The 15,529-nt window shown below is 49.4% G+C and overlaps 1 protein-coding gene across 1 annotated transcript in view; it reads left to right on the plus strand.

Moving 5' to 3' along the window:
* Positions 1-15,214, plus strand: part of LOC139237822 (microtubule-associated serine/threonine-protein kinase 1-like) — a 119,278-nt gene extending 104,064 nt beyond the window's left edge. Inside the window, exons 25-27 of the mRNA XM_070867049.1 lie at positions 3,717-3,853; positions 5,317-5,507; positions 13,225-15,214. Of these exons, the coding sequence (XP_070723150.1) occupies positions 3,717-3,853; positions 5,317-5,507; positions 13,225-15,161 (2,265 nt within the window). The 3' untranslated portion in view covers positions 15,162-15,214. The remainder of the gene's footprint in view (positions 1-3,716; positions 3,854-5,316; positions 5,508-13,224) is intronic.
* Positions 15,215-15,529: the final 315 nt, after the last annotated feature.

Genomic DNA, 15,529 nt, shown 5'->3' on the forward strand with positions numbered 1-15,529 from the left:
AGTTTTTTGAGGATGTAACTGATAGAATAGATAATGGAGAACCAGTGGATGTAATGTATTTGGATTTTCAGAAGGCCTTTGATAAAGTCCCACATAAGAGGTTACTGTGCAAAATTAAAGCACATAGGATTGGGATTAAGGGCCCAAGTTTCGGCCTCAGTTGCTCCTGATTTTTTGGAGCACCTGGTGTCGAACGGAGTATCTTAGAAATTCAAATTCTCGGCTTTTAGTTTGCTCTAGTTCTAGTCAGTTAGAACAGTTTCACTTTGGAACAGAATTTTTTTTTCAAAAGGGGGCGTGTCCGGCCACTTACGCCTGTTTTCAAAGTTTCGGCAGTGAAAACTTACTCCAAATGGAGTAAGTGAAGATTTTTGTACGCTCGAAAAAACCTTGTCTACACTTTAGAAAATCAGGCGTAGGTTACAAATCAGGCGTAGGGAATGGGGGGGGGGGGAGGTTTAAAGGGAAGTTTACAAACATTAAACACTTCAGTTTTACAAATAAAGAGCCATCATCAATAATAAATGATAAAAACATCAATAAATCAACCAATAAAATCAAAAAAAAATTAAGAAATAATTTTTTTTTAAATCAATAAATAAAACATTTTCTACTTACCGACTGCAGCACCGGGAGCCCTCCAACAGCGTGCTGGGATGCCCCCAGCCCCCCAGTGTGTCTCTGTCAGTGTCTCTATCTCTCTGTCTGTGTGTGTCTCTCACTCTCTGTCTGTCAGTGTCTGTGTTTCTGACAGCGAGGGGTGGAGGGGAGGGGTAGGATGGGGAGGGGGGGTGGAGGGGAGGGGAGGAGGGGTAGTGGAGTGGGGGAGAGGGGGTGTAGTGGGGGAGAGGGGGTGTAGTGGGGGAGAGGGGTGACAAGGGAGGGAGGGAGGGGGGGTGAGAAGGGAGGGGGCGTGAGAAGGGAGGGAGGGGAGGGGGGGTGAGAAAGGAGGGAGGGGAGGGGGGAGGAGAGGTAGGAGGAGGGAGGGAGGGGAGAAGAGAAGGAAGGAAGGGGAAGGGAAGGGGGAGAGAAGGGAGGGAGGAGGGGGGAGAGAAGGGAGGGAGGGAGGGGAGGGGGAGGGAGGGAGGAGAGGGGGGGAAGAGAAGGGAGGGAGAGAGAAGGGAGAGAGGAAAGAAAGGAGAGGGAGGCTGAACGGACCGGGCCCGGCTGAGCCCAAGACTTCGAGCTTAGACTTACCGGACAGGTAGGTGGCATCGGGTCTGGGGTCCGGGGGGGTCGGGAGCGCGGATCGGGGGCGGAGATCGGTCGGGGGGGCGGGAGGTCGGTCGGGGGAAGGAAGGTCGGGCGCGGGGGAAGCGGAGGTCGGGTCAGGGGTGGGGCGGTCCGGTGGCGGGTGGGAGTGGGAGTCAAGTCGGGTCGGGTCCGGGGGCGGGGAGCGGGAGTCGAGTCGGGAGGAAGCAGGAGCTGGGCGTGGGAGGAGCCTTATCCATGCAGCTCCAGTGAAGCCATTGGGCCAGGGCTAGGGGCTGCGTGCTTCGGGCCCCTCCCACACAGTTTTGGGCGCCTGGAGCTACTGCACATGCGCGCCCACTGTACCGCGCATGTGCAGAGGTCCGGTCACTGTTTTCAGCGCAGGGACCTGGCTCCGCCCCCTGCAGCTCGTGCTGCGCCGCGCCGAGGGCCAGAGGACCAGCAGGGAGCCGGAGAATCTGGAAGTTTTTTTAGGCGCACTTTGTGGCGCGAAAAACGGGCGTCCAGGTCGGGGCTGCGCCGTTCTAGGCGCGGCCCAAAACTTGGACCCAATATACTGGCATGGATTGAAAATTGGTTAACTGACAGGAAACAGAGAGTAAGAATAAACAGATCTTTTTCGGGGTGGCGGGCAGTGACTAGTGGAGTACCACAGGGATCAGTACTTGGGCCCCAGCTGTTCACAATATATATAAATGATTTGGATGAGAGAACTAAATGTAATATTTCCAAGTTTGCTGACGACACGAAACTAGGTGGGGTTGTGAGGAGGATGCAAAGACGCTGCAAGGCGATTTAGATCGGTTGAGTGAGTGGGCAAACACATGGCAGATGTAGTATAACGTGGATAAATGTGAAGTTATCCACTTTGGTAGGAAAAACAGAAAGACAAAGTATTATTTAAATGGTGATAGTTTGGGAAATGTCTATGTTCAAAGGGACTTGGGTGTCCTTGGACACCAGTCATTGAAAACAAACATGCAGGTGCAGCAAGCAGTTAGGAAGGCAAATGGTATGTTGGCCTTCATTGCAAGAAGATTTGAGTACAGGATCAAGCATATCTTACTACAGTTATACAGGGCCTTGGTGAGACCACATCTGGAGTATTGTGAGCAGTTTTGGTCTCCTTACCTAAGAAAGGATATACTTGCCATAGAGGGAATGCAGCGAAGGTTCACCAGACTGATTCCTGGGATGGCAGGATTGTCGTATGAGAAGAGATTGGGACAACTAGGCCTGTATTCACTAGAGTTTAGAAGAATGAGAGGGGATCTCATTGAAACATATAAAATTATGATGGGGCTGGACAGACTGGATGCGGGGAGGATGTTTCCCGAGGCTGGGAAGCCTAGAACAAGAGGTCACCGTCTCAGGATACGGGGTAGGGAATTTAGGACTGAGATGAGGAGAAAATTTTTTCACTCAGAGGGTGGTGAACCTGTGGAATGCTCTACCACAGAAGGCTGTGGAGGCCAAGTCATTGAATATATTTAAGAATGAGATAGATAGATTTCGAGACACAAAAGGCATCATGGGGTATGGGGAGAAAGCGCGAATATGGTGTTCAGTTAGAGGATCAGCCATGATCATATTGAATGGCGGTGCAGACTCGAAGGGCCAAATGGCCTACTACTGCTCCTATTTTCTATGTTTCCCCATAACCCTTGACTCCCTTATCGTTCAAAAATCTGTCTATCTCCACCCTAAATATATTCAATGACCCAGCCTCCACAGCTCTCTGGAGCAGAGAATTCTAAAGATTCACGACCCTCTGAGAGAAGAAATTCCTCCTCATCTCCATTTTAAATGGGCGACCCTTTATTCTGAAAATACGGCACTGGCAGAGGACTGGGGTCAGGATAGGTTCATGGTGTGGAGCAACTTCAGAACCCGAGGGATTTATAAGAATATAAGAAATAGGAGCAGGAGTAGGCCATTTGGCCCCTCGAGCCTGCTACGCCATTCAATAAGATCATGGCTGATCTGATCATGGACTCAGCTCCACTTCCCTGCCCGCTCCCCATAACTCTTGGACACCCTTGTCGCTCAAAAATCTGTCTATCTCCACCTTAAATATATTCAATGACCCAGTTTCCTCTGGGGCAGAGAATTCCATAGATTTACAACCCTCTGAGAGAAGAAATTTCTCTTCATCTCAGTTTTAAATGGGTGGCCCCTTATTCTAAAACCATGTCACCTAGTTTTAATTTCCCCTATGAGTGGAAATATCCTCCCTACATCCACCTTGTCGAGCCTCCTCATTATCTTAAAAGTTTCGATAAGATTCTTCTGAACTCCAATGAGTAGAGGCCTAACTTACTCAACCTATCCTCATAAGTCAACCCCATCTCTGGCATCAACCTAGTGAACCTTCTCTGAACAGCCTCCAATGCAAGTATATCCTTCCTTAAGGTTCCATCATTGTCTAGTGGCTGAGTTTGAAGAGTGGATGAAAAGTTTGTGCACTGAAACTAGTTCTTGATCTTGCCCTGTTTCTTCTACAGAGCGGGAACAAAGTGACTGTAACCACCACCCCATTTGAGAACACTTCCATCAAGATCGGGCCAGCCAGGAGATCGAGCTACAAGGCCAAAATGGCAAGAAGGAACAGGAAGAGCACAGGGAAGGAAGGGCAGGAGAGGTAAGGGAACAGACTGGTACTGAAATGCACCATTCCTGCCCATTGTGCACTGGGGCATTCTTAACCATGCACCTCGATACAGATGCCGTTCACCAGGTGAAATAAAATGAACAAATCAGTTGGCACAGAAAGATATGTGGAGGAGGGGTGAAATTTAGCACCCCCCGTTTCAGGCGACAACATTTGCGGGAGCGCTGGGCACTACGCGGGGGAACGCGACATGAACTTCTGGTGTAGCGCTCCAGGAAGTAAGTGCTAATTCAAGCCACACCACTTCCCTTAGAGCACTAAAGCCGGCTGGAGGGGCGATAGTGGTGCAGCGCGGCCCAATATCCCATGCAGCGCTGCCGGGATCGGAGGCTCCTTCCCTCCCTTAAAGGGACAGGACATCACTACAGGCTCTGCACTGGAAATGTTATCCCTCGTCGCCAACAGCAGCCACGATCCGAGCTCTCAAACAGAGAGCAAGGCTAATCGATCGCGGCATGTCGAGATTGTCAAAATGTAACCTACAGGATAAAAAAAAAATGGTTTATGGATACAAACGGCCTTACCTTTAATTACCGCTCCCCAAACGCCCGGCCTCCCAAACAACGCCTGCTGCAGCTGTCGGTGTTGTCACCCGGCGATGCTGCAATTTTGAGTCCGGCACGATGGCGTCACAATCTCCAGGGCGCAGGAGAGCGTGGTGGTGGAGGTTACCCCCGCCGCAAACATGCAGGGCAATTTAGCGGGCATCGGTACTCTCGCCACGCCCGGCCGCCAAGCCCATAGCGTCCTGTTATCGGCCCCCCTCCCCGGAGGCGCTAACGGAAGGGGGCGCAAACGAGGCCAATTTCTAGCCTCTGGAAGGTTATTACCGTAACTGATCAGATCAGAAAATAAAGAGAAAATCTTTCAGCAATGTGCGCCACTATCACAATGGAAATATCTCAACGTGCTTGACCAATAATGAATTAACTTGAAGTTCGTGACTGTTGTAATGAAAGCAATACAATGGTAAGCTGTGCGTCCGTAACCTACTTACTCCACATTTGTGACACGATGACCCCTCAAAGGGTCAAAGTTGAAGGACTGTGTTGGTACCAAATGCTTACCTCCCCTCTCACAATCCCATGATGCTCCTGTGCTGTTGGTGCGGTGGACTGGTCCATATTGTGATCAACGGAGGGGTTGAGTTGGGAGTGGCTTAGCCAGTCACGTGATGTTCACAAGACTCAATAAAACCCCAGCCAGTTGGGTTCGGGGGATCCACGATGAGGCAGGTGGTTGTGAGCCTGGTGGATGAACTGGTAATGTGTAGTGTGATTATTAAATCTTTGCTAATAAACCGAATAGTTCTTAATAGCAATGTGTTGCCATTAATTCTTAAGCAAATAACCCGTGAAGCAAATACATTGCAGGATTTGTGGATTGGTGCTGGTTTTTTAACTCTCGATGAGCCAGACTCTCTTTTTCTGCAGCGGGAAGAAGCGAAGCTCCTTGTTTCGGAAGATAACCAAACAGTCCAACCTGCTGCACACGAGCCGCAGCCTGTCGTCCCTGAACCGCTCACTTTCGTCCAGCGATAGCCTGCCTGGCTCGCCCACACACAGTTTCTCCGCCCGCTCGCCAACACAGAGCTACCGGCCGACACCCGACTCCGGCTATTTAGGTATTACCGCTCGACAGGGCTCCTTCAGCGCAAGCCGAGGTCGAGAATGCAAGAGCAGGGAGGTTATGCTCGAACTGTAGACATAGAGAAGGGATTTCAGCTTGTGGGGTAATCCAAAGTTAGGAGCCTTTGATATAAAATAGTCACCAAATAGTTCATTCAGAAAGTGGTCAGATTGGAGAAGTTGAGGCAAATAACACTAGTTAGGCCACAGCTGGAGTACTGCGCGCAGCTCTGGTCACCACATTACGGGAAATATGTGATTACACTCGGGAGATTTACGAGGATGTTGCCTGGACTGGAGAATTTTAGCTATGAAGAATGATTGGACAGGCTGGGGTTGTTTTCTTTGGAACAGAAGAGGCTGAGGAGAGACCTTATTAAGGTGTATGAGGGGCCTAGATAGAGTGGATAGGAAGAACCTATTTCCCTTAGCAGAGGGGTCAATAACCAGGGGGCATAGATTTAAAGTAATTGGTAGGAGGTTTAGAGGGGATTTGAGGAGAAATTTCCTCATCCAGAGGTTGGTGGGGGTCTGGAACTCACTGCCTGAAAAGGTGGTAGAGGCAGAAACCCTCACCACATTTAAAAAGTGCTTGGCTATGCACTTGAAGTGCCATAACCTACAGGGCTATGGACCTAGAGCTGTAAAGTGGGATTAGGCTGGGTTGCTCTTAGTCGGTCGACGCGGACACAATGGGCCGAATGGCCTCCTTCTGTGCTGTGAATTTCTATGATTCTATGAAAGGGGGTGGGAGGGGTCCCGATGCTGTAAGATGAAAAGAGAATCTACGAAGCAATATATTTCTGCTTTCAGTTTGGGAGGTTTTTTAATCCACGTTCCTGAGTGAGATGGCGAGAGCCCCCCCTGCTTTGCGTATCTCTCATTTATCGGAGAGGAAACGCTTGCTGATCTCCCGTGGGGTTGTTCACCGTCGGTCCAGAGCACAGCTGTGAGGGGGCTGGGGGCTGAAAATCCACTGTCCTTCCAGTGCACTGTCTCTGTAACTCCTGCAGTAACTCCTGCAGCCTAAATTGTGCTTCGGAAGGTCCATTAGACGGAGCAGTGAATTACAGCCCAGAAATGGGCCATTGGGCCCAACTGGTCCGTGTCGGTAGTTACGCTTCTCCTCCCACCCTACTTCATGTCACCCAATCAGTATATCCTTCTATTCCTTTCCCCCTCATGCATTTATCTAGCTTCCCCTTAAATGCATCGATGCTATTTGCCACAACTTCTCCACTCTGAATGCCCTATTTGATGGCCCCGAGCTTTGGATTCCCCACACAAGTGGAAAAATCCTCTCTACGTCTACCCTATCGAACCCCTTCATAATATTAAATCGGGTCACCCCTCAACCTTCTCTTTTCTAGAGAAAAGAGTCCCAGCCCGTTCAGTCTTTTTTATTTGCCACCCCCTTCGCAATGTTCTAAGAAATAAGAAATGATACTAACAGGAGAAGGCCATACAGCCCCTCGAGCCTGCTCCGCCATGTAATACATCATGGCTGATTTGATCATGGACTCAGCTCCACTTCCCCGCCCGCTCCGCGTAACCCCTTATCGTTTAATAAACTGTCTATTTCTGTCTTAAATTTATTCAATGTCCCAGCTTCCACAACTCTCTGAGGCAGCAAATTCCACAGATTTACAACCCTTTGAGAGAAGAAATTTCTCCTCATCTCAGTTTTAAATGGGCGGCCCGTTATTCTAAGATCATGCCCACCAGTTCTAATCTCCCCCATCAGTGGAAACATCCTCTCTGCATCCACCCTGTCAAACCCCTCATAATCTTATTCGTTTCGATAAGATCACCTCTCATTCTTCTGAATTCCAATGAGTAGAGGCCGAACCTACTTAACCTTTCCTCATAACTCAACCCCCCCCATCCTCGGAATCAACCTAGTGAACCTTCTCTGAACTGCCTCTAAAGCAAGTATATTCTTTTGTAAATATGGAAACCAAAACTGCACACAGTATTCCAGGTTTGGCCTCATCAATACCCTGTATAGCTGTAGCAAGACTTCCCTGCTTTTATACTCCATCCCCTTTGCAATAAAGGCCAAGATACCTTTGGCCTTCCTGATCACTTGCTGTACCTGCATACTATCCTTTTGTGTTTCATGCACAAGTACCCACAGGTCCCGCTATACTGCAGCACTTTGCAATCTTTCTCCAGTTAAATAATAACTTGCTCTTTGATATTTTTTTCTGCCAAAGTGCATGACCTCACACTTTCCAACATTATACTCCATCTGCCAAATTTTTGCTCACTCACTTAGCCTGTCTATGTCTTTTTGCAGATTTTTTGATTTCTCCTCACACATTGCTTTTCCTCCCAGCTTTGTATCATCAGCAAACTTAGCTACGTTACACTCAGACCCTTCTTCCAAGTCATTAATATAGATTGTAAATAGTTGGGGTCCCAGCACTGATCCCTGCGGCACCCCACTAGTTACTGATTGCCAACCAGAGAATGAATCATTTATCCCGACTCTCTGTTCTCTGTTAGTTAGCCAATCCTCTATCTATGCTAATATATTACCTCCAATCCCGTGAACTTTTATCTTGTGCAGTAACCTTTTATGTGGCACCTTGTCAAATGCCTTCTGGAAGTCCAAATACACCACATCCACTGGTTCCCCTTTATCCACCCTGTTCGTTACATCATCAAAGAACTCCAGCAAATTTGTCAAACATGACTTCCCCTTCATAAATCCATGCTGACTCTGCCTGGCCGAATTTTGCTTTTCCAAATGTCCTGCTACTGCTTCTTCAAGGGAAGGAAGGTAGTGCAGGGGTTCTCTGCGGTCATCTCCCTCCAAAACAGATACACCATCTTGGGTACTGTTGGGGGAGATGACTCATCAGGGGAAGGCAGCAGCAGACAAGTTCATGGCACCAGGGGTGGCTCTGCTGCACAGGAGGGCAGGAAAAATAGTGTGAGAGCAATAGTGTTAGGGGATTCGATTGTAAGAGGAATAGATAGGCGTCTTTGCGGCCGCCATCGAGACTCCGGGATGGTATGTTGCCTCCCTGGTGCAAGGGTCAAGGCTGTCTCGGAGCGGCTGCAGCGCATTCTGGAGGGGGAGGAAGAACAGCCAGCTGTTGTGGTACATATAGGTACCAACAATATAGGTAAAATCGGGAAGAGATCCTACAAGCTGAATTTAGGGAGCTAGAAGTTAAATTAAAAAGTAGGACCTCAAAGGTAGTAATCTCAGGATTGCTACCAGTGCCACGTGCTAGTCAGAGTAGGAATTGCAGGATAGCTCAGATGAATACGTGGCTTGAGGAGTGGTGCAAGGGGGAGGGATTCAAATTCCTGGGACATTGGAACTGGTTCTGGGGGAGGTGGGATCAGTACAAACCGGACGGTCTGCACCTGGGCAGGACCGGAACCGATGTCCTAGGCGGAGTGTTTGCTAGCGCTGTTGGGGAGGGTTTAAACTAAAATGGCAGTGGGATGGGAATCTATGCAGGGAGACAGAGGGAAGTAAAAAGGGGGCAGAAACAAAAGGTAGGAAGGAGAAAAGCAAGAGTGGAGGGCACAGAAATCAAGGGCAAAAATCAAAAATGGACACATTACAGCATAATTCAAAAAGGACAAACAAGCCTGAAGGCTCTGAGTCTCAATGCGAGGAACATTCGTAATAAAGTAGATGAATTGACTACGCAGATAGCTGTTAACGGGTATGGTGTAATTGGGATTACGGAGACATGGCTCCAGAGTAACCAAGGCTGGGAACTCAACTTCCAGGGGTGTTCAATATTCAGGAAGGACAGACAGGAAGAAAAAGGAGGTGGGGTAGCGTTACTGTTTAAAGAGGAGCTTATGCAATAGCAAGAAAGGACATTAGCGTGGATGATGTGGAATCTATATGGGTAGAGCTGCGAAACACCAAAGGGCAGAAAATGTCAGTGGAAGTTGTGTACAGACCACCAAACAGTAGTAGGGAGGTTGGGGGTGGCATCAAACAAGGAAATTAGGAACGCGTGCTATAAGGGTACAGCAGTTACCATGGGTGACTTTAATCTACATATTGATTGGACTAACCAAACTGGTAGCAATACTGTGGAGGAGGATTTCCTGGAGTGTATAAGGGATAGTTTTCTAGACCAATATGTCGAACCAACTAGAGAGCAGGCCATCCTAGACTGGGTCTTGTGTAACGAGAGAGGATTAATGAGCAATCTGGTCATGCGGGGCCCCTTAGGGAAGAGCGACCATAATATGGTAGAATTCTTCTGGAGAGTAATACAATTAATTCAGAGACGAGGGGCCTGAACTTAAAGAAAGGAAACTTCGACGGTATGAGATGTGAATCATAGACTGGGATAGACTGGAGAATGATACTTAAAGAGTTGATGGTGGATAGGCAATGACAGACATTTAAAGATCACATGGATGAACTACAACAATTGTACATTCCTGTGTGGCATAAGAATAAAAAAGGGAAGGTGGGTCAACCGTGGCTAACAGGGGAAATTAGGGAAAGTGTTAAGTCCATGGAAGAGGCATACAAATTGGCCAGAAAAAGCAGCAAACCTGTGGACTGGGAGAAATTTAGAATTCAGCAGAGGAGGACTGAGAGTTTAATTAGGAGGGGGAAAATAGAGTATGAGAGTAAGCTTGCAGGGAACATAAAAACTGACTGCAAAAGCTTCTATAGATATGTGAAGAGAAAAAGATTAGTGAAGAAGGTCCCTTGCAGTCAGAATCAGGTGAATTCATAATGCGGAACAAGGAAATGGCAGACAAATTGAACAAATACTTCGGTTCTGTCTTCATTAAGGAAGAGACGAATAATCTCCCGAAAATACTAGGGGACCGAGGGTCTAGAGAGAAGGGGGAACTGAGAAAAATCATTATCAGTCAGGAAATGGTGTTAAGGTAATTGAAGGGACTGAAGGCTGATAAATCCCCAGGGCCTGATAGTCTGCATCCTAGAGTACTTAAGGAAGTGGCCCTAGAAATCATAGATGCATTGGTGATCATTTTCCAACATTCCATGGATTCTGGATCAGTTCCTATGGATTGGAGGGTAGTTAATGTAACCCCACTTTTTAAAAAGGAGGGAGAGAGAAAACAGGGAATTATAGACCGGTTAGCCTGACATCGATGGTGGGGAAAATGCTGGAAGCAATTATTAAAGATGTAATAGCAGCGCATCTGGAAAGCAGTGACAGGACCAGTACAAGTCAGCATGGATTTGTGAAAGGGAAATTATGCTTGACAAATCTTCTAGAGTTTTTTGAGGATGTAACTAGTAGAGTGGATAAGGGAGAACCAGTGGATGTGGTGTATTTGGACTTTCTAAGGCTTTTGACAAGGTCCCACACAAGAGATTAGTGTGCAAAAGTAAGGCACATGGTATTGGGGGTAATGTATTGACGTGGATAGAGAACTGGTTGGCAGCAGGAAGCAAAGAGTGGGAATAAACGGGTCCTTTTCAGAATGGCAGACAGTGACTAGTGGGGTGCCGCAGGGTTCAGTGCTGGGACCACAGCTATTTACAATATACATTAATGATTTAGACAAAGGAATTGAAGGTAATATCTCCAAGTTTGCAGATGACACTAAGCTGGGTGGCAATGCGAGCTGCAAGGAGGTTGCTAAGAGGCTGCGGGGGACTTGGACAGGTTAGGTGAATGGGCAAATGCATGGCAGATGCAGTATAATGTGGATAAATGTGAGGTTATCCACTTTGGTGGCAAAAACAGAAGGCCGATTATTATCTGAATGGTGACAGATTAGTAAAAGGGGAGGTGCAAAGAAACCTGGGTGTCATGGTACATCAGTCATTGAAGGTAGGCATGCAGGTACAGCAGGCAGTAAAAAAAGCAAATGGCATGCTGGCCTTCATAGCAAGGGGATATGAGTATAGGAACAGGGAGGTCTTACTGCAGTTGTACAGGTCCTTGGTGAGACCACACCTTGAGTATTGTGTGCAGTTTTGGTCTCCTAATCTGAGGAAGGACATACTTGCTATTGAGGGAGTACAGCGAAGGTTCACCAGACTGATTCCCGGGATGGCAGGACTGACATATGAGGAAAGACTGGATCGGCTAGGGGCTTATACTCACTAGAATTTAGAAGAATGAGAGGGGATCGCATAGAAACTTATAAAATTCTGACGGGACTGGACAGGTTAGATGCAGGTAGAATGTCCCAATGTTGGGGAAGCCCAGAACCAGGGGTCACTGTCTAAAGATAAGGGGTAAGCCATATACGATCGAGATGAGGAGAAACTTTTTCACCCAGAGAGTTGTGAACCTGTGGAATTCTCTACCACGGAAAGTTGTTGAGTCCAGTTCATTAGACATATTCAAAAGGGAGTTAGATGTGGGCTTTACGGCTAAAGGGATCAGGAGGTATGGACAGAAGGCAGGGGTGGGGTTGCATGATCAGCCATGATCATATTGAATAGCGGTGCAGGCTCGAAGGGCCGAATGGCCTGCTCCTGCACCTATTTTCTATGTTTCTATGTTTAATAATGGACTTCAACATTTTCCCAAACACAGATGTTAGGCTAACTGGCCTATAGTTTCCTGCTTTTTGTCTACCTCCTTTTTTAAATAGGGGCGTTACAATTGCAGTTTTCCAATCTGCTGGGACCTCCCCAGAATCCAGGGAATGTTAGTAAATTACAACCACTGCATCCACATTCCCTGCCGCTACTTCTCTTAAGGCCCTAGGGTGCAAGCCATCAGGTCCAGGGGATTTATTTGCCTTTAGTCCCATTATCTTACTGAGTACCACCTCGCGCGTTAATCTGCAAGATCCAACGCAGGCCGCTCGCATGCTGTTACAGCGTCAATATTGCGCGGGCGGAGATCGTAAGGGACCGCGCGTTGATTGAGACAGGCCGCACGGATCAATGCGCAGCCTACAGAGAACGTAGCCCCTCAGCCTTTCCAGAGAACACAGCACCCATCTCACCATATCAGCATAACCTCCTGTTCCTTTCTCCCATGTGTACTTGTGTAACTTCCCCTTAAAAGGGCGTTGCGGTTGTGTTACTCGTAATCCCCCTGCTCTTCTTCAAAATCGTACCCGTGGGATCTTTTACATCTGAGAGAGCAGACGGGTCCTCGGTTTAACCGAAAGTTGGTACCTCCGACAGTGATATTGAATCTAGAATTTCCTCTTTCCCCTCCAGTTTTCTCCCCCGGAGGTATTGGGGTACAGTTAAATGGAGGCCAATTGCTCCCCTATGCCGTGGCAGTAGAGGGAACGTTAGCATAGTGGTTATGTCACTGGACCAGTAATCCAGAGGCCTGGACTAATGATCTGGAGACTTGAGTTGAAATCCCACCATGGCAGCTGGGGAATTTAAATTCAGTTCATTAAATAAATCTGGAATTAAAAAAGCTAGTGTCAGTAATGTTGACGAAATACTGGATTGTCGTCAAAACCCATCTGGTTCACTAATGTCCGTCAGGGAAGGGAATGTGCCGCCCTTACCCGGTCTGGGCCTATATGTGACTCCAGACCCACAACAATGTGGTCGACTCGTAACTGCCCTCTGAAATGGCCCAGCGAGACACTCAGTTGTTCAAGGGCAGTTCGGGATGGGCAATAAATGCTAGCCTTGCCAGCGATGCCCACATCCCGAGACCGAATTCATAAAAAAATCTGCGCGAACTGTATCGATTTTAAAATGTCTGTGTCCACATTTTGAGCCTAATATATTTGTCTTTTTTTTCTCCACAGGAGGAGGGGGAAACTCATCTCAGAGTAGCTCGCCTGGCTCCAGCGTGCCCAATTCTCCCGCCACCCCGCACCACATCCGGCCCAGCAGTCTCCACGGCCTGTCGCCCAAGCTGCAGCGGCAGTACCGGTCGGCGCGGTGCAAGTCGGCGGGCAATATCCCGCTATCCCCTCTGGCCCACACCCCGTCGCCCACTCACCCGTCCCCCCAGCACCCGCCCTTCCCCTTGCCTGCCCACACGGTGGGCAGCTCCAACACCACCCAGACCTTCCACATCAAGCTGCACTCCTCACCCCCCGTGGTCCGGCCCCGGCCCAAGAGCGCCGAGCCCCCCAGGTCACCGCTGCTCAAGCGGGTGCAGTCGGCCGAGAAACTTTCCATCCCGCTCTCGGCTGACAAGAAGCTGGCCATTCGCAAGCACAGCCTCGAGGTCTCCCATTCGGAGTTTCGGAAGGAGGGCCTGCACAGCGACATCAGCCTCCAGAGCCTGATGGAGTCAGAGGGCGAGGTCCTGGGTTCAAAGGTCGAGGGCAGTGAGGTGGGGTCCTTCAGGCAGATGGCCGTACGGAAGCTGGGCAGGCAGGAGTCGCCGCTAATCGACAGAGACATCTTTTCTACGATCAGGCAAGAAAGGGGCGAAGCACTCGACCCGGTGCAGGAACTAGAAGTCAAGGCAGGCGATCATGAGGAGAAGCCAATGGAAGCGGTCACGGTGAAGCAGGAAGGGACAAGGACCACCTGTTCCGCCACTGCCTCTCACCGGAGCTCTGGCGGGACCAATGAGGCTGCCAAAAATCTGGCTGTAGACCAAGGAAGAAGTTGTTCCATTTCTTCATCGTTGAAGGAGTCCAGCGGACAGAGTGTTGCATCAAAGGCCCGGGTTTCTGAGCCTCTGTCAGCACGAGTAGCGGACATGGCCTTGGATCAGAGGTTGGAGGATGCGCCTTATGGTGCCAGGTGTGGAAACAACGGCACCCTTCCTCCCTCCTCGGTCCCACCGACACACCTGGACAAGTGTTGTGGATCATCGCCAATCGTACGACCCGCCTCTTTGCCAACGTCTTCCGAAGCGAAGACATCCCCCGCGCTCGTGGCAACCAGCCTTAGCATCAGCGCGCAGCGGTCAGTGCCGGCGGACTGCGCGGCCAAACCTCGTGCCGAGGAGCCTCAGAAGATGCCTCCCGCCAATCCGCCGAGCAGGCGGCACCAAGGGGTGCAAACAGAGCCATCGGCGCCCGCCACGCACAGCCAGGATGGCGGCGGCAAACTAAAGTCAGACAACGGCAGCGCCGCAGAGTCGCCGGGTCAGAGGTCAGAGCCGGGAGTGGCCAGGCCGACGGAAAAAGGGAAAGCGGCTGAAATGACGGTCGATCCGGCACCGGCAAAGCCCGCTGGAAGCGGCGATGGGAAGGATACCTGCCCCAAGACGAGTGCGTCTTGCGAGACCAAAGAGAAGATCGACGGGCTGCGCAACGCTGAGGAGGAGGAGCAGGTCAGCGCCGGTGAGATTTTGCCTCAGGATCTACTCCTTCATCCGGCCAAAAGACCCGGCCCTGCCGATAAAGACGGCCCAGTTAACTGTTACAGAGGAGCCCCGGAGGCCCGTCCGGAGGCCAAGGGGGCCCTGGAGCTGGTGGTGAAGAAGCCACCCGCCTGTGTGTCGTGCGGACCCGGGCAAGGGTCCCCGCCGGGAGTGCCGTCGTGTACAGACAAGCCGGGCTTGGCCGACCACTTGGCCGCCGTGGTGAAAAATGTGCTGGGGCCGGCGAAAGTGGCCATCCCCGTGGCAACCACGACAGCCGAGAGACAGAAGGTAAAGCAAGGGGCCTCCGTGGCCCTGTTGAGCCCAGCCGCTAGACCGGTAACCATGGCGACATCGCAAGGCCTCGCCAGTGTGGGCCTTCTCGACAAGAAAGAGCTAAGCCGTCAGAAGCTTTAGTAAGGGCTCTGTGTGTGTAAAAAAACAAAAACAAACAGGATGGGAGAGAAGCAATGAGAAACCATTTATAAATCAGACTGTTCACAACGTCAAACCATGCAACTGGGAATAAAACAAACTCAAGAATCTCCGATTCTAATTTGCCACGGTGCTCGTTTAGTTGAAAACAAAAAAATTGACGAAGGTTTCAATATTTCAAAAGAATGTGAAAAAAAATAAGTGTTTCCGCATTATGTGACTGCATGTTTGTGTATAATATATATACTGGCCAAGTGCATTACGTGCTTAAACTGCTTCTACATGTGCACATGTCATATTACTTAAATATTCTGAAGTGCTCTTGTAAAGAGGTTAGTAAGTTATTGAAG

The sequence above is a fragment of the Pristiophorus japonicus genome, chromosome 24 (genome assembly GCF_044704955.1).
Source record: "Pristiophorus japonicus isolate sPriJap1 chromosome 24, sPriJap1.hap1, whole genome shotgun sequence".
In the NCBI taxonomy this organism is placed as follows: domain Eukaryota; kingdom Metazoa; phylum Chordata; class Chondrichthyes; family Pristiophoridae; genus Pristiophorus; species Pristiophorus japonicus.